General features: G+C 40.4%; 2 protein-coding genes and 1 long non-coding RNA gene across 23 annotated transcripts in view; 2 read left to right on the top strand and 1 right to left on the bottom strand.

Annotated features, from left to right (window-relative positions):
• Positions 1-1,677: 1,677 nt before the first annotated feature.
• LOC147135302 (FACT complex subunit SPT16-like) lies at positions 1,678-7,107 on the bottom strand. The gene is made up of 5 exons (XM_086053759.1): positions 7,046-7,107; positions 6,469-6,726; positions 4,544-5,081; positions 4,122-4,249; positions 1,678-2,507 (listed from the first exon to the last, which is right to left on the bottom strand). The coding sequence occupies exons 3-5, from the start codon at positions 4,756-4,758 to the stop codon at positions 2,410-2,412; spliced, it is 441 nt and encodes a 146-aa protein (XP_085909885.1). The 5' UTR covers positions 4,759-5,081; positions 6,469-6,726; positions 7,046-7,107; the 3' UTR covers positions 1,678-2,409.
• Positions 2,407-6,844, top strand: LOC147135303 (uncharacterized). 2 transcript variants are annotated; one of them, XR_015089865.1, is made up of 3 exons: positions 2,407-2,548; positions 4,528-4,585; positions 6,221-6,844. It is a non-coding gene; the product is annotated as an uncharacterized LOC147135303 (long non-coding RNA). The 2 variants fall into 2 exon arrangements; XR_015089864.1 differs by lacking the exon at positions 2,407-2,548 and adding an exon at positions 2,659-2,735.
• Positions 7,108-7,868: 761 nt separating the features above from the next.
• Positions 7,869-22,164, top strand: part of add1 (adducin 1 (alpha)) — a 29,946-nt gene continuing 15,650 nt past the window's right edge. For 18 of the 20 annotated variants that reach the window (XR_015089798.1, XR_015089797.1, XR_015089801.1 and 15 more), the window contains exons 1-10: positions 8,006-8,148; positions 14,983-15,194; positions 16,506-16,668; positions 17,356-17,507; positions 17,581-17,661; positions 17,752-17,901; positions 18,375-18,518; positions 18,601-18,699; positions 18,971-19,144; positions 19,219-19,563. Coding sequence is in view for 13 of the 20 variants with exons in the window: in XM_086053164.1 (XP_085909290.1) it covers positions 8,118-8,148; positions 14,983-15,194; positions 16,506-16,668; positions 17,356-17,507; positions 17,581-17,661; positions 17,752-17,901; positions 18,375-18,518; positions 18,601-18,699; positions 18,971-19,144; positions 19,219-19,563 (1,551 nt within the window). In the remaining 7 variants the exon portion in view is untranslated. The other 2 variants (XM_086053155.1, XM_086053158.1) reach the window with 2 other exon arrangements.

Genomic DNA, 22,164 nt, shown 5'->3' with positions numbered 1-22,164 from the left:
CAAAGGCAGACTGTGCAATTATTCTCAAGGGTCAGCGACGGCTGGTCCCGGATCAGTCTTGAGAGAACGCTGTGTGGTGACCCGGCTAAGATTATTAGACAAAAGTCACAGGTCGCGGGCCGCAGCACAGTGTCTGCTCTAATTAATGATGCAACGGCAAAAGTCAAGGGTAAAAATATATGCCGGTGACTTTCAATGCTGAAGACTTTTCAAAATCGAACAGTTGCTAGGTGTGTTTATCATATGTTTTTTGACATGCTTTTGCCAAAATATCCCAAGCATCGAGAATTGTATTTCTTTTTTCATGTTTTGCAAATGAGTCAGCCTTCACCCCGGAACATACACTGCTGGTCCGGCTTTCGTTACCAATGCAACCAGAGCCTGAGCTTTCCAACTGTACAAAGACTTTATATAAGGTTATATATAAAGCTATATATAAGGTTTAGATTAGATTTTGACTTTCGACCACCAAATTGTCAATCTGTCAGGTGCATCTCTAAGATATTCCTTCTGCTGCACCGGCCATCCCAGGTTGCCGGAGAGCGAGCCTTACGCTTATACGAAAATCAAGATTCGTATTCGTCGATCTTGATTTTGTGTGCGTTACGGCTGCTTATTTCAACATGCCAAAGCAGAGCCCAGAGCGTGCAAAAAAGCATTTTCTATTTCTCTCTGCAATTTCACTCAGACTAACTTCCAAATCACTGGCTGAGAGACTCATTGTGGGGGGGTAGTTATGCGAATTAGCAGAATATGGCAGAAACGCTCACAGATACATTTAAAAATAGGAATATTAAAGATCCCGCGACTTTTGTGAGGATAAGCGGATTGGATAATGGATGCATGAATATTAAAGACATTGGCTACTTGTTGAATTTCACGCTTGGAAATTGGACAGGCACCTTGGAGAGCCAAATTATTTGTACAGTTATTTAAATAAAAACATTTTTTCCTGAAAAACTTATGTGGTCTTTATCAGAAGATAAATGATCACAGGACAATTTCGCAATTAACGCCCAACATCAGGACCCATATTGGCTCCTGAACCTTGGTTCGGTAACACTGCCTTGCAAAAAGTATTTCCCACACTTCCTGTGCACTGAAGCAACACAGTCATCATTGAATCGTGTCACGACAACGTGCAACCAAGCACTTCTCATCATTCCAGCCTTGCCGAGCCTGTTGTTGAGCTCCTCAAATATCATTATATGCAGATATCCTGTTAAGCAGACAAGATATGTTGTCAAAGGGAAGTATTTCTGTTCTCACCTCAGGCTCTCCCTTCTCAGATGTACACTGCATATTTCTGACTCAATATCAGTCTTCCTTTTCAATGGAAAACCCCATAATGGTGTCATTTACTTAATTGGAGGAAATTATAAGATAAAGATTTCAGTAATGTTGACACAGTGTCCCCATCTTGTGGCGACACCATGAATGTAATGCATGTCACGTTGCAAGAAGCATTTAAAAGCTTAGGTTGTTTAGAAAGTCTAAATGAATAAGCACGTGGGGATTTGTTATATTCCTCATTGGAAATCTGTAGTGACCGAGTGCTCAGTGGAAAAATATGGAAAGCAACGTAGCCAGCCTACTGATAAGTTGGTTGACTATACTATCTAGTCACTAGCCACATGTCTCATCCAGCCACTAGTCTCATCTAGTGGACGACGAACTTAAATACATTTTATTCAACAAAATAGGAGGCTCAGTATTATGTAATTACAAGGAGTTATAATTCAATTTAATTTAATTCATTGCTTTCACTTGTATTATGTCTATTTTATTGTTGTACGTAAAGTGCTTTGTTACAGCTGTAGCCGTTGTGAAATGCATTATATAAATAAAATTGTATTGTATCGTATATGAATAAAACTGTTGTTTTGCATTAGTCCATTGCCAAATCCGTGAAACGCTTTTAGGCTGCCTCGGGCTATATGCTACTATCACACCTTTACACTTGTTCAATTATATTTAAAAAAAAAAAATAACAGCTCGTTTGCCATCATGTTATATCAGGTTTTTGTCATACAAAAAACGAGACCAAGATTATATTTTAAAATCTTCATCTACCATGAGGCTTCAAACAGAAAGTGACCACTGAGCTTAATGTCATCGGAAAAAGAGACTGGAAAGTCACAGAAAGCCCTACAAGTGGAAATCCTTGGAAATAAAAATTAGAAACCTGTTGTGGAACTTGCCAATCAGCTCCTTAGTTAGAGAAACACTGAACACAATCAAATGTTTAGAGAAGGTCATCTGGAAGGTTATATTGTATTATGTTTATCCTGAACACAGGTGTGAGTAGTCCATTCCAATTAGTTAGTTTCAAGAGCTTCCTGACATGATGTGACATGGTGGGCGGCCTCTACGGCAACCAGTCAAGCCAGTCAAGAGCGTGGGAGACATCTAGGATCGCCTCTTCTTGATCGGGGGCGGCATCAACAAGTTCTTCTTTCTCTTCTTGTTGGACGTGCCCTCGTCCTCATTTTGACTCTCCTTGTTGGCTGCGTAGGACAACAACGACAACAGGGTGCTTCACCCTCAGGTCTTGTTCAATATAACTACTTGCTCAGCATAGTTTGGCTATAGCCACAGGTGCTTCTACTTAACTGGCAGGTAATCGATGTCAGTTGAGTAGAAGCACCTGTGGCTCAAATCAATCTAGGGTAGGGTTTTTGACTTTCTGGACCTGAATTTCCCATCTCAGCTGCTCATTTTTGGCCACGTATACGGTAGGAGTGGGCGATATGGGCAAAGAATTAATAAATAAAAAAACCTAATTTGATTATATTCTTTCCCACCAAAAATGTAAATTCTGCTTCACAGAACAATTATGGATCTACAGCATTTCTGAATAACCACTCGTTTATGTTTTAAAATTGCTTAATAGATTTTCTGCTAAATGATATTCTACGGCAATATTTAACAATTAAGAAATTAAAATCATGTCCAGGCCATGTAGGGTGGTTTCATTGAGTTTTATGAATCTTTGTCAATTAAATGTTTCCTATTACTCCATAAGGACAGATAAAATCATCATAAAAAAAAAAAATCAACTTTGAGCTGCAGTAAATACTGGTGTACCACTGCCAACTACTACAGAAATCAATGAGAAAAGGTGTTTAAATAGATTTCTGGCGAACCTTTCTGACAACTCATTTCATCTAGTTTCTCCAGGAAAGATATCAGCAAAGTTTGATGTGTATGTAGTATGCAAAAATCTACTATAGCAGTCAGAATGGAAAAACATTTTATTTGATACTGGATATGGTGATTTGTGCCACTTGTGTCACCCTGGAAGATGTCATTTGTGGATCTTAACACAGACGGTAAGAGAAATACCGCTGTTGGCGCTATTACCGGTATTAAATATACATTAGAAGTGACAACAAATACATCAATGATCTTTTGACAGCTAATTTCTAAAATGTCCCTACACATACTACATGTGATATAGTCACAAATATAGTTATGACGTGGAATGAGAGCGTTTAAGAATTGAATGTTAAGTGAATATCGAACATTTAGCAAACTTATCTGTTCTCATAAAAAATAATGCAGGTGAATTACTAGGGATGGAACGAGACAAAAATCCCACGAGACGAGATGTCTGACGACATTGAGCCCATGATAACGAGACGAGACGAGATTTTTGCTAAATTTCGAATATAAAAATGTTTTTTTTTTAGTTTTCAAAATGTTTTTTATCGAACAGACTGCAAGAAAATGAATCATCTAGCTCTAAAGTGCAAATGCAAACAGGAGTCACTTTCGTTACATGCTCTCAAATATTGCTGCAATAACAGCTAAAGGTGAGATCTTTCCTCTTGCTGAATACTTTGACAAAATCCAACTGTGCTTGTGGGGCAGCAACTCAATTGTATATAGTGTTTTATGTTAATTTATTGGCTTTATTTATATTTCCATTTACATTTGATATATTTGTTAATATTTATTGCTATATTTATTAATAGATGTATTAGATGTATCCTCAGGTTAGACGGCACACACTCAAAGTGGACCAGCTTCCCCCTCGTCCAGAGTCACCACGAATGGCGGCTGCATGCATTTATGAGTTATGATTATGCCTTAATAGTGTTATTATGGAATATGTGTACCTTTTTTGTATTTCGCATGTAATGTTGAAAACAGGCGTGCGAGCTCCCTCACCCATTCTGTAACTTTGACAAGGAAACTGGAGGTAGGCTGCAGCAGGCAGGTACTCCTGTAGGGGGTGCCCTGGAAGCTACAAACACATTGGATGGCATGTTACTCTGCCTGAAAGATTCCAAACAAACAAATCCATTGGAAGCAATTGGTTATAACAGTAAATTACCAAATTGAAGGTTGACTCTTAATTGGATTAGTATGGATGTCTGCTTTTGAAAAAACAAAATGGTTACTTTTGCTGGAATACCTTTTCACTAAATTCTGCTCATTTGTAATGTAAAATATTTTCAAAATTCCCCCATCTTAAACTCGTATGGAAATGAACCGTAAACTTTTCTCTTGTCATTACACCAGAAGCGGCGAGACTCACCCCAGGTCACTGCAGGGAATCTCAAACTCCAGCTCTTCTCGGGTGAGCTTTTCGACCTTCTCGATGAAGTTCTCAAAGGCTGACTCGAGCTTTTGCCACATCTCGCGCTCCACCTGCTCTCCGTCGTGGTCGTACATGTGCTTACCCGGGTCCGTGGTGATCTCGCCCACTTTCTTGCGGAACCGCACGTCCGTGTGGCTTCGCTTGCCAAACATGATGGCATTCTACGGGGATTTAAATGCGGTAGAGGATGCGGGCGAAAGCCCGGCCGCCAACCTTAGCGTTGGTGTGCGCCTCCAGCGAGCCCCGCATCCTCTTCTGAGCGATGTTGGACCAAATGTAGAGGTCTTTGAGTTTGGGGTTGCTGCAATTTAGGTTGATGACTAGCGAGTCCTGCTTGGCGAAACCCTCCTTCTCCTTGGCCTCCCGCATCTTGTAGCGCTTCTGGACCTCCTTAAAGATGTGGAAGGTGTTCTGCAGGTTGATGGATGGCACCAAGGCGTTGCCTGTCGCCTTCAGGTTGGACGCGCGGTACGTGCTGGCAGCGCAAGAAATAATCGTCAGTTAACAGCATAACAACTTACTGTGCTTCCAGTCTTTTCATTTTATAATTTATTTATATTTTAAAGCCTTCTTTATAATACCAACACAAAATAGGCACACGAGGTGCAGTTATTTTTTTTTCCACTTGGGGTCACCATCATCAAGTTCTACACTGTCGTATCTGTGACTATGTGTTGCGATAAAAGGCGGGGCCTGGCCAGGTGTGCGACATGAGTCAACTGGCTGTTGTTGCCTCTGGTTGGCCAGTCTGCGCATTAAGTCCGTAGGCATCACTTGCAGCTAGGGCTCAACGATTTTAGGAAGACATTGAATAAAAAATTTTCTGACAAGATGATGCGAATTTGATTCATTTCACGATTTTCTTCAAAACAAGCTTCAGTGCAATATTCACTATAATCAGTACAATTTACAAACATGACAGAAAATGAGATTATACTAACAAAACATTAAAAGCAATTACTCTAATAAAGCACGGACACTAAAGTGGCTGTGTCAACGGTTTTCAAGCGTGTGCTCACTATGTAGCTGTTCTCTTATTTTATTTTTAGATACTTATTGTTTAATGTGAAATTATCCAAAACGTTGAATGTTCTGTCTTTTATGCACAATTTCCTCCTGGCTCATGCTTATTACTGTAGGAGTTTACAGTAAGTCAGTGTGGAAAAGTGATCACTGTAAAATCCCATGATATAGCAAAAAAAAAAGTCTAAAATTAAATGATTTTATGTGCAATTTAATGGACTATTTACAAAATCTTCAATGCAGGGCGACCGCAATATGGCGAGTGCCAACTATCTCGACAAATACAATACAATACAATTTTATTCATATAGCGCATTTCATAACAGCTAGAGCTGTAACAAAGCCCTTTACATACAAACAACAACAAAGCAATTACAATACACGTTTAAGTGTTAAGAACGTTTGGTCAAAACGCGTCACTACATTAAAACAATCCTTGAAGGACAGTCCCCAATCTCATGCGTTCCAATATGTACATTCCCTTAACAAAATGGGCATCTGGATTGGGAAAGCTGTTCCCTTTCTGTTGGCCAAAGGAGCCGTCAGGAATGTAAAAGCTGATCCTCAAGAGGGTACATTCTCCTTCCACAGATATGCTAATGTTCTAGACAACGACACAGAGGTCAGGTGCACTCAAACTCAGAAGTGTCTGGAATGGAGGCCAAGATGGCGTAACCTTTGATGGTGGCGATGTGAAACGGCGTGGCGATGCTGAAGATGGGCATGACGACAGTCTCATATTGTTTGTTAATGAATATCTTCATTTCTCTGATCTGATCTGATCCAAAAAGAACACTTGCCGTCATTGAGTGATTTGAAATGAAATGCTGTATACTTACCATACCAAGTAGCTACCACGCTTGGTCAGCAGCTCTCACGTTCGCATTAAGTCCATCACTGGAATCGTCTTTGCTGTGTCTGGTAATGCTGCTCTTGTGTTAATGAATTAATCTCTGGAATTTTGAATACTGTACATACCTATATAGTGATGTGGAGCTCGAGAACAAAAGTTGAGCTGCTCTTGCCCTCTTGCACGCTACCGCTTGCCTCCTCTCAACTCCTAAACTGCCTGTTAGCACTAGCATACAGTGGAATTCCTGCATGTGGTGGATAAAATGTCAATGCATTCGAATGTCAGGAATTGGTAGTAGAGCGTTTCCTGACTGCGTGCAATTTCTGATTGTTTTCAATGTTATAATTACATACCGAAAATAAACTTTTATGCACCAATTTTAGAAAAAATATAATTTGGAATGCAGTTCCAAATTGAATCTGGATTATTAAATAAAACATATAATCCAGTCTAAAATGATTTTGATTTTTGTAATTCTTAATTGTATTTGTCTTTCTATAATGTTTTATGTAAATCACTTTCAATTGTCTTGTGCATGAAATGTGCTATACAAATAAACTTACCTTCCCTTGCCTAAAAACCATGCTACAATTTGGCTCGCTGGCATGAGTCAGTTAAGGGTTCAGTGTTCAGCTTCATGTGACAAAGCAGCCCCATCTAGTGGTAAAACTACGAGTCTAAAGCACTGGTGTCAAACTCAAGGCCCGGGAGCCAGATCCGGCCCGCCACATCATTTTATATGGCTCACGAAGGCATCACGTTTCCGGGGGGGGGGGGGGGGGGGGGCAACATACATAGCAAACCTATTCTCATAGGTTTGGTATTCCATAGGTATTTTCATAGGTTTGTCGACAGCACTCTCTAGTGGATGGCATCACTTAGATGCATTCTAACTCAACAAAATTCAAGGCTCAGCGTTATGTAATAACAGCAGTTATAATTTAAGGAATTATGTCGCATAATTAAGGCAATAATAGTTGCACACAAGCATTTAACCACGTTATGAACTTAATACAGAATACTTAAAAAACGGACAATATGTATACTGTAGTCATTGCCAGGTTAAATTGGTCAACCAGGGTAGAATAATTTTTTTCTCTTGACATATTCTCGATACCGTCATCAACCTAATGCTGCCATGCAATGGGCGGGTCTAAAAACGCATCGTCCAGTGAGACGCCCCAGTAACGTCAAGTGTTTTATCAATAAAACTCCCAAAGCTTCTTTCCATGCTATAGGTGTGGCTACGCAGTTGTCACCCAATCAGACGTCCCAATAATGTCACATGTTTGTGCTCGACCAATGAGAAGCTGCAATTACAAGTCTGGCCGCACCCAAATCGGGATGATGGTGGACAGGGAGGAGCCAATCTAGGGGGACGACCAATTTAACACAAGGGAGGGGGCCAAAATTTCACCCTGCTATCGACATATTCTGTGGACAAAAATACCGGAATTCGCCTGCCTGCCTGCCTTCAACTGACAACGGTTACATTTCATCACCTTGTCTACGAGAGGGTAAGCTTCGAAGGGACAGGTTTTCGTCGTTTGCCCGGCGCAACATGGCTCCTGGCTTGTTTTTGCGTGCGCCGTATGTTTTAAAAGTGGATGCGAGCAAGCTAACGTTGTTTTGCTAATGTGTCGCTGCTTGATCAATGGAGCTGCAGGCAAGTGGGTGTGCACGTTTTTTTATTTTTTATTTTTGCAACACTGGCCGAGCAAGTCGTTTTACTGTAAAAGTCCTCCGGTCACCTTTAGAAGGAGAAGTCTTGGTGTGTTAACCCATATTATCCTTCGCTAACGCAGGCCTGTGGTGCTTTATAGTACATTTTCAACTGCTGCTTGGGTCGGTGCCTGTATTTTTTTCCCCCATTTTCTGCAAGGATTAATGCTAGATTCATTTGGATGTAGAGATTTTTTGTCATGCATTGTAGTGTTCCCGGATGCTAAAGTTATTCATTTCTATAAGCACAGTTACTAATCAAGTCTGACGATTTGTAAAATTGGGTGCAATGAGGTTAAAAGTGCTAAGTGCATCTAATTCTAAAGCTTATCATGAAGACATGATTTAAAACAGGTAAAGATATAGTATGTTGCAAGTTCAAGGTACTGCACTTAATTGGCATGCAAGTGTAAAGAGAAGTGAACTTAAATATGTTTAATAAAACTCAAGGAAAAACCGCTCACCATATTAAATTGTGGGACAGTAAACTGTTTGCTCCATGCTGGTTATCAGCCAATAAATCCTCCTACATGTTATTTAAGTTAGTCTACTTGGTTAAAGAATTTTGTGTCTGCGATTGCAACGTTTAATACGACTAAATTAAAGTTGTATATCTTACCAAACCACAGTGTTTACTTTGTGCTAATCATTGGGCGTTTTGCTTCCAGCCACATACCATTTACCTAGTACTAAGTAGGAAACAGGAAAAACTATTTGTTCTGTGCTGGTCATTAGACATTTTGCTTTGAGCTGTTTGCGTTCAACCTTGCCTGCAAGCTGAATTCTCGTTGTATTTGTGAGTTCACAAAACCAAGAAAATCCACCTTGTCACGAACCCGATCATTTACAGTGCGGACCAATCACAGAGCAACAGTGTGTTTGTGGCTGGGATATGCCTATGGACGACTATAGAATCACCCTCTTAAAGGTTCTCCCAGAAATTCAACATCCACAAAATAAATATTTCAGCTCCTGTAGCAAATTGAAAGATCATTCCAAAAGAATTTGAGAGCTTAGACATGTGGCTTTAATGCAGGACCGAGTTTATTGTGTGATGGCGAAGGCCTTCACGCATATGTTATTCCTACAGTTTATTATTATTATTCCACTCCACTTTTTTGGCGTGCGACTCCTTCCACATTTTTCACCAGATTGACTTCATTCAAGTTTCAAAACATTCAGAAAATTCATGCCTTCCTGGGTAGTATTTTTTTTACGTTCCCCAAATTTACTGTTTCCCCAATATGTCCCATTTTTCACCCTCCAAAAAACCTATTCATTTCCAATGGCACTTTCAACATTTCCCTATTTCCATCATTCCAATTTCAAATTCACAAGATTCAACTCATTCAACCCACATTGGAAAAGCTTTTCAACACGCCTACAATTCCTACTTCCCCAAAATTCAACTTAGTCACCACAAAACCCCCCACAAAATCCCACCATTCATTCCTATTGCTATATTCAACAATTCACATTTACATCATTCCAATTTGAAATTCACAACATTCATCTCATTCGACTCATATTGGTCAAGCTTTCCAACACATCCCAAATTCCTATTTCCTACGCATTCAACTCTTTCACCCTTAAAAAACCCCACAAAAATTCAACTATTCACCATTTATTTCCATTGGCACATTCAACTTTTCACATTTACACCATTCCAATTTCCACAAATTCAAGTCATTCAACTCATTCAGCTCACATTCAACTTTTCAACACCCGCAAAATTCCTACTTCCCACACATTCAACTCATTCACCCTTTAAAAACCCCACAAAAATTCAACTATTCACCATTCATTTCCATTGGCAGATTTAACTTTTTGCATTTACACCATTCAAATTTCCACAAATTCAAGTCATTCAACTCATTCATCTCACATTCAGCTTTTCAACACCCCCAAAATTCCTACTTTCCACACATTCAACTCATTCACACTTAAAAAACCCACAAAAAGTCACTCATTCATTTCCAGTGGACCAGTGTTATATTAATGAGGGCTTGGCGTTTGAATGTGGAGCTCCCTCCAGAATGCAAACCAATGGTGTTGTGTGTTCCTTGCAACCATAGCAACTGTTTGGGGCAAGGGGTGGACCAATATGGCCTCACTGAAGGGATAAACTTAGTTTTAGACAATTTCGTCGCTTAAACGAATGCACTCAACTATTGAGTTAGGGTAACGAATAAGTCATGCTACCAACGTAGCAGCCTTGTGGCTAACATTGGGGCCGTCATGTGTAGCCACTATGAGTTTGCCTCTGAGTGCATGTCAACATTTATATTCACATTCCATTTTAAAGTATGATTTAAACTTTCTTTTTTGTTTGTTTTTAAACCACAATTGGAATGCACTTTGTAGTCTTTTCCAGCACAGCAGTACCTCAGACCACTTGCAGTTTGTTCACATTTCTTATCAGATTTTCTAAAATACTGCTGTCTTAAAATGTTTATTTACTGTTCAGACAATTTTGAAGTAGCATTTTATCACTGTCACGCAAGTGTAAAAATAAGTTTAGCCAAATATAAAGTGCATGTGTTGTTTAGCAGCTTACATTCGCTCCACTGTCTCAACTCCTAGCCTCACAATCTTCCCCCAGGAGTTTGTTGTTTACCTGCAGCCTTCACTCTCCAATCACCCACGAGCCCCTTTGTGCAATATGGCGTGCAGCAGCTAGATAAATGCACAGTCACTGTATTTAACACGGCAACACTACACTACATCTGGCCTGGCCTGTGTAGTCAGCGGCAGATAAAAGCCTCAGCAAAAATTGCGCACGATCCTTCTGGACGAGCTGCAGTACAAAATGCTGCATGTGTGTGCGTGTGTGCGTGTTACATGCCTTTAAAAAGTTGAACTGGATGGAAAGCATCAGGTTGCATGTTAGCACCTGCTAGTTTGACCCTATTTGTAGAAGACAGTGTTGTTTTGCAGCAGGTTGAGTCCATCAGCGAGTGTAAGAAGCTAATATCATCGGGTCCTTTGTACACAAAAAAAATAATTTATAAAAATAACAACAACCCTCAACTGATTGTTTATTTTAGTTGAGTTTAAGTGTTATTGGCAACATCTAGGAGACAAAAAATGCATCGCTAAGCTGTTCACAAAAGCTCATGTTGAAAAGTTCCTTGATAACCCTGCTAGCACGAGAATCGATGTACATCTTTACTCAGTGCTGCTTCTTGTCAATCAGCACATATGTACAGAAGGACTCAATTGTACCACAACAGTCACTGAAGATCTAAATCAGTCTTTTTTTTTTTTTTTATTCCTCACAAAAAGATTGTAGATATCACCAGGAAGACCACAATTAACATTACTATAAAAGACAATAAATCTGCATCTTTATTCACTGTTCCTTTTTGCCAAACAGATGGACGTTAATGCCCAAACAATATCCTTTGGTCACAAAAACCGCTGGCCAAGACTATGAAGAAAATCCCGTTGCTATTCCTTTTTTTTTTTTCTCTACATAAACTACGCTGATTTGCAAGCTGGTGCATTCACTGAAGCTTTTCACGACTCCCTTCCTTCTAATCAGTGGCCGTGCCGGTGGTGTGTGCCTTTTATTTTTTTCCCTTATGTTTTACTCGCATAAAGTTATGCTCATATACTGTACACAAGTTGGCTGTGTGCGCTTTTTAACACCGACTGTACTGCTTCGATCTTAGCCCACAGCTGGTCTTACATAACAGTAATCTATCTTCACAAGACCGTCCCGTTACCATGGCAGTCGGTTTGGTCTCCATAGAGACGGCACTCTCAAACAGGACTGGAGAATCGCCAAGCCACCCCTGCCGTCCCTGCGCCCACGTTTTTGGGGCGGCATGAGGAGTTGTGAGAGGACACATCTTGGCTGCCTCAAGCTTCCTTTATCTCCTGACACTATTGTTGCTAACAGTTGCATGTGTTAATTTTACATAGGCCTGTGACAACAATATATTTCATTAGCAATTGTCATGATAAACATGTTTTTATGCCACTGATATAGTGATGATATTAGAGCAAAAATAATTAAAGTGTATCATTTTTAAAGACGAAGTGAAGTCAGAAGTGTTTGCACCCCCACTTGTCTAAACATGGTATCCTGATTAATATTTCATTTTTGGAATATGAATTAAGCAGCTAAAGCTATTTTGCCACTTTCTGTTGACTGAAAATGACATCACAGTGCCTGAAGGCTGAGGTAATGACTACTCACACAGTTCATCTGTTTTCTGTGTTTGTCAAGTGTTATGTGACATTTGCAAGCTGAAAAGTGACTTTTATTTAAAGGTTGTATGCAAAGATTGCATCTCTATCATGCCTGTTCAAGCATCAATTGTGAAAGTGAACACCCAATTAAATCGTTTATCTACAGTTTTACAATTTTTTTAAAAATTAGAGTGTGTGTATATGTCATTTTGTCGAAATATGTCTCCTTTAACTGTGCTTGGCAGAGGCTGGGTTCAGGATGCTAAAGTAGACACTACGTGCCCAAGCTGGTGTTGAAATTTAATTGAGTCAGTACAGACAGACTTGGATTGTTTTGGTTCAGTGCAGCATTGTCATGGAACTTTGGGCTGAACATCTTTTGTTATTGATCCCCCGCTGTCGGACCAAGCCCATTTTCCTCGCATGTTTGCACTTGCACAAGTCATCCACAGTCATAGGTATAATCATTCGTTAGCTTGCTTCATTTCTTGTGCACGTTGTTCAATCCACTTTTTTGTTGTTTTTTATAACTTCCCTTGTTGTGATTCCGGGAAACACGAGTGAAAATCAATAGCAACCCTCAAAAGGGCAGTCACGTGACAGGAAATAGAATTTACATGTGATGACAGGCGATGCTGACTTGTGTGTGCACATTTCTCCCCATCAGCATTTTACCATCCCTCACTTGGTCCCATATTTACTTGGCACATTTAAGGATGAGAGACAGGATTAGCATAGATGATATTGAATACACACATGACATGTATAACCAGACTAGAATAAAACTAAAGTAAAACTACTCGCCTTTTGAAAATATCTGGCAAAAGTTTGCCATTTTTTAGTAAGCATTTTTCAAATGCTCATTTGCATGCTACCATTTATCCAGCTATGTGCTAGTTACAAAGTACATTAGTATCTGCTTGCTAAGATTTGATTTTGTATCTGCAATTCATATTACATTTATTCTTCATCTCATATTGTACTGAGGCACCAGAACCTCTCTTTTCATTTTGACTCCTGTCACTTATCAGTGCAACCATTTTACTAGGAATGGATGAGTATCGATAACGGGTATTGGTATCGAGCCGATACAGGCCTTTTTTTTCAATGTATCGGCTACTCATGAAGGCTGCCGATATCGGCCACCGATACTGACATGCATGGCTGACAAAGTTTTTCTCCGTCAATTACATCCTTCGCCTTCCTCTCATATTCCCTTTAAGAAGAGAAGCCTGTAAGTGTGTATAAATGTTTCTAAGCTTATTTTAATGCTTACAGTGCATTATTTGTGTCTTCTGAAATGTATGGGTTTATTTGCTAATTCAATTTTTTTCATGCATTGACTTACTTTACACATTTCAATTGAGAAGTAAGAGTGTTATAGTGCATAGTGATTCTGTGCATTACTAAGGTATATTTTCCTGTTGAACGCAGTATAGGCAACATAGTAGAGCTCGGACATGCACCCAAAGTCTCCATTCGCCATTTATGTTAATGTCAGCAAATGACGTTGAAATTGTTTCGCGTTTTTTGCTTTTCCGAAAAAACACGTCAGATGAAAAATCCAATTAAATCAAAATGTTAAATAATAAATAGCGTGCACTTAATAAGCGCTTTTTCTTCATTGTGTGTTTACAAGGCCACATTCACTTATCTCATTCAAACATATGGGAGTGTAGCCTACACTGGCGTTTTGACGCAGCGCATCAACCCATTGAAAGGTTTTCCATTTTACTTTAAAATAACTTACTTTAATCTCCATGATTCCGTGTTGTACCCTGGCCAACGGCAGAACCCAGGGTGTCTTTTTTTTTTCTTTGGTCCCATTTTAAATCCATCCCAGTGGTGTAATACTCGCCTTGTCCTAGCTAGCATTAAGCTAGTTCCTCCAACGTCCAACTTTACAAAATCCTTTTCATTTGTTGCAAGGATGGTGTTACAGGCCAACAGTTGGTCGCTGATATGTTGCCTAGCTGTACTTTATTGACTGATGCTTAACATTTGAATTTAATGCCGGTTAGCCAGCCAAATATTCCCATACACACGCAACTACCTTCGGGCTACGTGATGACCCGCTCTGACTCAAATTCTAGAATCCTGATTTGGTGTTCGTTTTCAACGGCCAATTCACAATTCAATTCGTGTCACTACCAATTAGTGCACAGCCGTACAACATGGCTAGTTTGCTTACCTGTGTCTATTTTACAGAGTGCTATACTCTTTATACTCCATGCTTTTTTTTTTTTTTTTTTTACTTGTATCTAGCTATTTTTTTGTAATATTATGTTGCAGTTTGACACTATTTCAGTAAACCGTCCGTCCAACAAGTTCCGGCTTCGGCTGAATTTATTGAACTTTGTTTACCTGACGAAGCAACCTAACCGCCCGTGAGATGCTTTCAGAAAGAAAGGAAAGGCTTTGTTCACAAAAATACGTATCATCTTAATGGATGTTTTGTATCTGTGAGTACTCAAGTCAATACTCAAATTGGTATCTGTCTGGAGAAAAAAGTGGTATCAAACATCCGTAATTATTAACTGTGAAACAAATAAAGCTAAAGAATTTTCACTGTCCCTTGTAGGAGGCCAGGCCAGGATGAACGGCGACTCAGGTGCCGGCGTGGTGACGGCGCACCCGCCCGCCACCGCCCCCCACAAGGAGCGCTACTTCGACCGGGTGGTGGACGAGAGCAGCCCCGAGTACCAGCGGGAGAGGAACATGGCGCCTGCCCTACGGCAGGACTTCAACATGATGGAACAGAAGAAGCGGGTCTCCATGATACTGCAGAGCCCGGTCAGTAGGGGAGTTAGCTAACAAACTCCGCAAATCATGTGCATTTGAATAAATTTGAATACATTTCCTTCAACTGTACTAAGTGTTTCCAACATGAGGCCATTTAGTTGCCTTGCCAAGGAGTTAAAATAAAAACTAGGGGTGTCACCATCAAATCAGTGTTTTTAGAATCGATTGTCCTGTCAATAATTCCATCGAATAATCAAGTCATCAGATGGATTTGCTTTGTTCGCATGTCGCAAGCTATGTTAAGCTTAACTTTCTTGCATTTTAACACATTAATTTACGTTTCCAACTTTTCCACATCTTGACATGATATCTGATCAACAAACAGCATACAGTATGTCGTTCCATCTAGCGGTAGTAGGTTAACTCTATGGTCTAACTAGTGATGTTAAGTCATAAACTAACACGTTAGCTTCTTAGCAGAGTTATGGATGGTTTAGTGGTTAACATTGCTGCCTTGAGACACAGAGGACTGGGATTGATATCCTGGTCACCAAGGGCAACATCTGGGTGGAACCCCGGGGAAGACCTTTTACTCTGTGCACCAATTCCCAGCCACTACCAGTCCCAAACTCAAATGGAAATGGCTGGGTTGTGTCAGGATGGGCATCCGGTGTAAAAACTATGCCAAACATAATTGCTGTGGTGACCACTCATAGGGAAAAGTTGACTGACTTTGTTTATTGCTTGACTGCAACAACGACTGTAACAACTTTCCACCAATAGAGGATCCTAATAGACTCTGAAGTCCTGTGTGGATGCTGGAACATGGTGCCAACAACATTTCGAGGCAAAAATCTTGTGTGGACATATTTTTGTGGTTTACTTATTCAATCTTTTTCGCCCCAGCTCTGTATCACACATTTGATTTGTCACAAACCCGACCCATACTAAGATTCAATGATTATTTTTTTCATGTAGCTTTTGGTCAAACATTTCGCTGTGGTGCTGTCTACAAGCATCAAATACGTATTAGTCTATCCCTTGTCTTAAGCAATGAACAAAGTGTAGGATTGAACACTGGCAGTAGAGACTCATTCAAAATGTGGTGTATTGAAAAATGTTTTGATTGGTCGCTTAGCTGCCACTTTCTGCACGGACATTTTAACTACGCTAGTATGAAAATTGACAGCCTTCCAAATAAATCACATGATGATTCCTCAACGCCGTTTTGTGAGTGACCAACTGAATGCTCAGCACAAAGACATCCACTGTTTTAATAATGGTCTATTGTGATGTGTGAAAAGCTTCTGTTGTATTTCCGTGGAGGAATAATGTCGTGTTTCCAATGGCTTCACTTTGCAGGTGTTCTGCGACGAGCTGGAGTCCATGATCCAAGATCAACTGAAGAAGGGCAAGACGCCCACCAGCCTGCTGGCGCTGCAGCAGATTGCTGACTTCATGATCACCAGCATGCCCTCCATGTGTCCTGCTGCACCACAGGGGGGGATGGCAGCGCTCAACATGAGTAAGTCAGACTTTCCTGTCTGTCTTTGGTCCATTGCCACACTATTTTTGAGAATATTGTACTTGTTTTGTAAGTATGATGATAGTTTTCCACCGTTGATTTTGACACTTTTAATCTCACACATTGACATTGCCGTATCATATAGACATTGAGATTTCTGACATCAACATCGAAATCTAAAATTTTGTCCTTATCGTTCAGCTGTAATTCACAATTACCGGTTATTATTTCCACACGCCAGCTTTACCCACTTTTTGTTTTCCATTCCTCGCGTTTACTCGTTTTACCATTTCCACACTTCACAATTAGCTGTCTTTCATTTCCATTTACCCTGTTTTGATTTTCACAATTGATGTTTGCCCCTTTTTTGTTTGCACACTTCACATTTACCAGTATTTATTTATTTGCATCCACGTCAGGATCTGCCTCATTCGAACATTTAGGATGTGACATGTAGGTACAGAGAGTCATTAAGCAATATAAGGATACCATTAGTTCATATTTGACATTCATCAGTAATGGTTGAAGGCATTTGATTTTAATGAGTTTTCCACCCATTCTTTGCCTTTTCCCACTGCGACTTTCTTCTTGGTAGTGATTGGCTAATTACAGCTTTATGTTTAAGGGCTATATCCTGTTAACATGTATGGCCATATTTCTGCCCCCAATGTGAACCCTTTTCTTAAGGTTTGGGTATGGTGACTCCGGTGAACGATTTGCGTGGCTCGGATTCTATCTCGTATGACAAAGGCGAGAAGCTTCTCAGGTGCAAGCTGGCTGCCTTCTACCGGCTCACCGACCTGTTTGGCTGGTCGCAACTCATCTACAACCATCTCACAGTAAGATGATTTACAGCAAAACATTAAATTGGTGGAACCTCTGTTGTAATGGGACCTACTTTCCGTCCTCCAGGTAAGGGTGAACTCAGACCAAGAACGTTTCCTTATTGTCCCTTTCGGGCTCCTGTATAGCGAAGTCACTGCGTCCAGCCTGGTGAGTGTTGATCACTGTTTCTGCTCTGATGTTCTAATGCTTTTTTCCCCCCGTTTTTAATCATTCCGTTTTTAATCCTCTGTCCTTCAGGTGAAAATGGACCTCTCGGGTGACATTGTAGATCGGGGAAGTACTAACCTCGGTGTCAACGCTGCCGGCTTCAATCTGCATGCCGCCATCTATGCTGCACGGCCGGATGTCAAGTGTGTTGTTCATATACACACGGCTGCAGGTGCAGCGGTACGTCAGAAAATAAGATGGTGAAAATATATGTATTTGGGGTTCTGACCACGACCTCAGCCAAAACTCCCTTGGTTAGCGCTGCCTGGGAAGTTAGAAAAAAAAATTGCCCCTGGTACCAGTTTCACCAATCAACACAAAATTAGGTGGACATAACAGGACGCACAAAAGAGTACCTTGGACCCATGCCCGCAGTTAAACTGAAAGTAGTCCATTTTGGATTTAGGCAGTCATTTTGGCCAAATTCCAGGCTGGTACTTTGACAACTCTAACTTGGGAATTTGCCCAAGAGTCTCAATTGAAAGCAGGTGTGACAGATGGGCAATGCTAAATTACAACGCTTGGTTGCCAGTGTCATCTCGTCTCAATTTGAATATTTTGTTATTAGCTAACTCATAAGTTGCGAAATCCAAAGTGTTCCGACAACACAACATAAGCTTCTTATCACAAAAGTTTGTTCAATCTAATTCCAGGTGTCTGCTATGAAATGCGGTTTGCTACCCATCTCACCTGAGGCTCTTGCCCTTGGTGACGTGGCCTACCATGACTACCAAGGCATACTGGTGGACGATGAGGAAAATGCTGTCATTCAGAAGAACTTGGGCAAAACCGCCAAGGTACCACCACCTCAATGTGTGTTGTTGTTCATGTGCTTTAGTGTTTATTGTCATGCGCTTCCTTTTCCTCCTATCACCTCAGGTGCTTATCTTGAGGAACCATGGTTTGTTGTCAGTAGGTGAAACTGTGGAGGAAGCATTCTATTACATCCACAACCTGGTCAACGCATGTGAGATTCAGGTGAGAAAGATTTGTTTTTTTTTTTAACTTCATGGATTATTTCTATTTTTGTTGTTGTGGTTGTGCCAAGTGGTAGCATAATGATGGCTTGCATCACGGATAGTGACAGCTCATCGGACTTCATATGACCTCACCAGATTCCAAATGAATATACCACACTTGAAATGAAGTGTAGGCCTTTTATCTGCTACTTGTATGTGGAATAATGAGTGAATTACATTTTTTGTTTTTAAATAATATTCTATATCACGTTTTTTTAATTTTTGTGTAGGTGCGAACACTGGCCAGCGCTGGAGGCCCAGATAACCTGGTGATGCTTGACCCAGGCAAGTACAAGTCCCGTCCCCGCGTTCCCGAGCCTGCTGGCGACGGGTCCTCTGTCCAGCCCAAGTGGCTAGTCGGGGAGCAAGAGTTTGAGGCTCTCATGCGAATGCTCGACAACCTGGTACGTCAACCTGAAACATTTGAGGTAAGTTGTACAGGATAAGCCCTAAATCACTACTGTCTGGTCCCCATCAGGGCTATAGGACTGGCTACCCTTACCGCTGTCCGGCACTGCGAGACAAAGGTAAAAAGTACAGTGACGTGGAGAGCGCTCACTCAGCCGGTTACTCTTACGGCGAGGACAGCGACTCTGGCGCTCGCTCCCCAATGAAACACAGCTTCCAGCGCGGCCAGCGCGACAAGACCCGCTGGCTCAATGCCGGCGGTCGGCCCGATGAGCCCGGCGAGGACGGGCCCGACGGCGGCAGCCCCAAGTCGAAGCCTAAGGTGTGGACGAACATAACACACGATCACGTCAAACCCTTGCTGCAGTCTCTCTCGTCCGGTGTCTGCGTGCCAAGCTGTATAACCAACTGCTTGGTCTGTGCCTACCTTATTGTTCATAGTATACGTGTGTGTGTGTGTATGTGTATATCTATACAGTAGCTACCACATTGGCGGTAGTTGGTCGACATCTTGGTGTACTAGGCTGTGAGGGGTAAAGTCTTATTGCCTTATTGCAAACCAAAAAGCATAATAAAACTTTTTCTCCATTTTCTTTAAAATTCACTGCCTTAAAATTGATACTTTAAAATGCTTATTTTACAATTATTTTATTCTTTTAGAGTCACTAAAAGTATACTTTTTTTTCCCTCAGTGTGCCTGTCTTGTTTTTTTGTGCCTTTTCCAGTGTGCAACATGCAGACTTGATATGGAGGCAGGGGGAACATGATATTTTATTTTTTTTCAGTTTTTTCATTTTTCTGACACTCACCTCAACTCAATATGCTAACATTGGCATTTTTTAAAAACATATCTTTCCATTTGTTAGGTCCATTAAGGTCACTAAAAATTGACTTTTTAAAAATTAGGGTATGGGTGACATTTTCTGAAACTCCGATTTTAGCATTAGCACTCAACTCCTATTAAAATTAGTTTTTTTCCCCCATGTGCTTGTTAAAATGAACTTTACAAGTCTAATATTTACAACTCACTCCACTGTACTCGCTGTTTTCCCCCCCTCATCTTTTTGGCTTTGTGCCTTTTCCAGAAGTCACTTTCTTCCGTATTCTGATGGTTTATAATATGGGGACGAGAATGCTGCTTCGAGGTGTTGAAAATTAATATATATTGCTTATTTGCAAAAAGGCAAGAACAGTAAATTAGATTAAAATGCAAATGAATCCCAGTTAGCTAAATCATAAATTTGCGCTAAATACAACATTAAAATGTAACTGAAAACTACCTTGAGTAATGAATTCAAGGCTATTCTTGGATATATTATAAACGTATATTAAGGATGGGAATGAAAAATGAAGAATTGGAGAATTCAGGCAATTGCGTGGAATTCTCCAACACTGGTTTAAAAAAAACAGGAGTTCAAAACATTCTGAGATTCTCCCATCCTTCGAAATACAATATTAAAATAGTTGATCCTCGTTTTGATACGTTTACAAGTATTGTAATTTTATTTTTTAAAGGATCATTCTATCTTGTTTTAGTCATCCTGTAGCTTATTGTTCCCCCCACAGTCCTTCAGTGTGTCACGATAGCCGACCAGCTGCCCCTCTGCATGCCCCACTGCATGTGTGGGTAGTGAAATGCGTTATTGTTGTTGTGGTTGTTAGTTGAGGATGTTTTTCCCAGAGGAGCGATCAGCAGGGGGTGCTCCCCGCTCAGCTATACACTTTATTTTACATTTCTTTATTAAGCTAAATGAGTAAAGTGCTTGCATACTTAAGACAGGCCGAATGCCCTTTTTCAGGATTATGCAGCTTGAATTTATGATTTGCCTTCTCCCCCCAAAAAAGGAAATAAAGAAAATCGCAATTGCTCCTAATTACGTTTATTATAATTTTCTTTAAACCTGCATGATTGGCAGCGGGGATGGGGGGAACACTAATTTGACCTGGCTTTATAAAAATTATCTCCTGTTGGAAAAGTAGGAGATGTTGTGTTGTGAGGCTCTTCCTCAGTGAGTATATATATTGTTTACATGTCCATCTTCACGCTCAACCCACCTTTCTTCCCTTTCTCATTTAACTCCAATACTGCGTTTAAAAAGTCATGAGCTTCCTGCAGGCGCAATTTTCAACAAGAAAATAATTCTTGCATGAAAGCTAGATTTTTATTTTTCACCTGCTGCTCATTCTTCCTTTTGTGTTGAAACTGATACAGTTTTATTACAATCCTGCTGAGCATTACCAGGTTTTTGTAAAAGAGAATCCTGGGGCTACCTCTACAAATGCCGTATTTCCGCAAATGGTGCTGATGATGGGGGATGTTTATTTACTCAACAACAGCTGTAAGGAGATGATTGTTGTTTTTGTAGGGGGCATTCCTTTATTTGCACAAAAAATACTTAGAGGGAATATTTTGGAGAAATGAAGCTAAACGGAAAGAACTGAGGCAAACTGGGTGTACCAAATAAGCATAAAGCAAGGAGCAAAAAGAAAAACATCTCATAATACTTGATAAAAACTTAAGATATTGGGGAGAAAAAGATCTGAATATTGTGGGTGGGGAAAAAAAGGCACAAAATTATGTTTTTGTACATAATACCAGCAAGCGACAAAGAAATAGTCTTGGCCAGTCCTTTCATTGTCATGTGTTCCTATTGGCTCAGTTACGCAAAGTATCATGGTGTATGTAGTTCACATTGTTGTGTTCGGCTGAACCGGGCGAAAAGTAATGTTTTCTTTGACAGAGAGATGCTGCTTTCAACATCGTGACATGACAACGACGATAATGTGGCAATTTTAATATCACGGTATCGCCGTTATCGTTACCTCACTAAAGCATAATGTTGGACACACAACGATGTGGAGCAACCAAGAAGGCAAGGCAAGGCAACTTGATGGCGCTATACAACACCATTCATGGCGGAGGAAAATCCCCTTTGCGTTCTTACATTAAACGTGCCCTCTTGTGGACTGCGCTGACATTGTTTACATCCAAAACCAAATAACAAAATGCAAAGAT

Source organism: Filicampus tigris, chromosome 15, assembly GCF_054856515.1.
Source record: "Filicampus tigris isolate MCC_2025a chromosome 15, RoL_Ftig_1.0, whole genome shotgun sequence".
Taxonomy (NCBI): Eukaryota; Metazoa; Chordata; class Actinopteri; order Syngnathiformes; family Syngnathidae; genus Filicampus; species Filicampus tigris.
The sequence above is the reverse complement of the archived record's forward strand: the minus strand, read 5'-3'. Positions and strand labels throughout refer to the sequence as shown.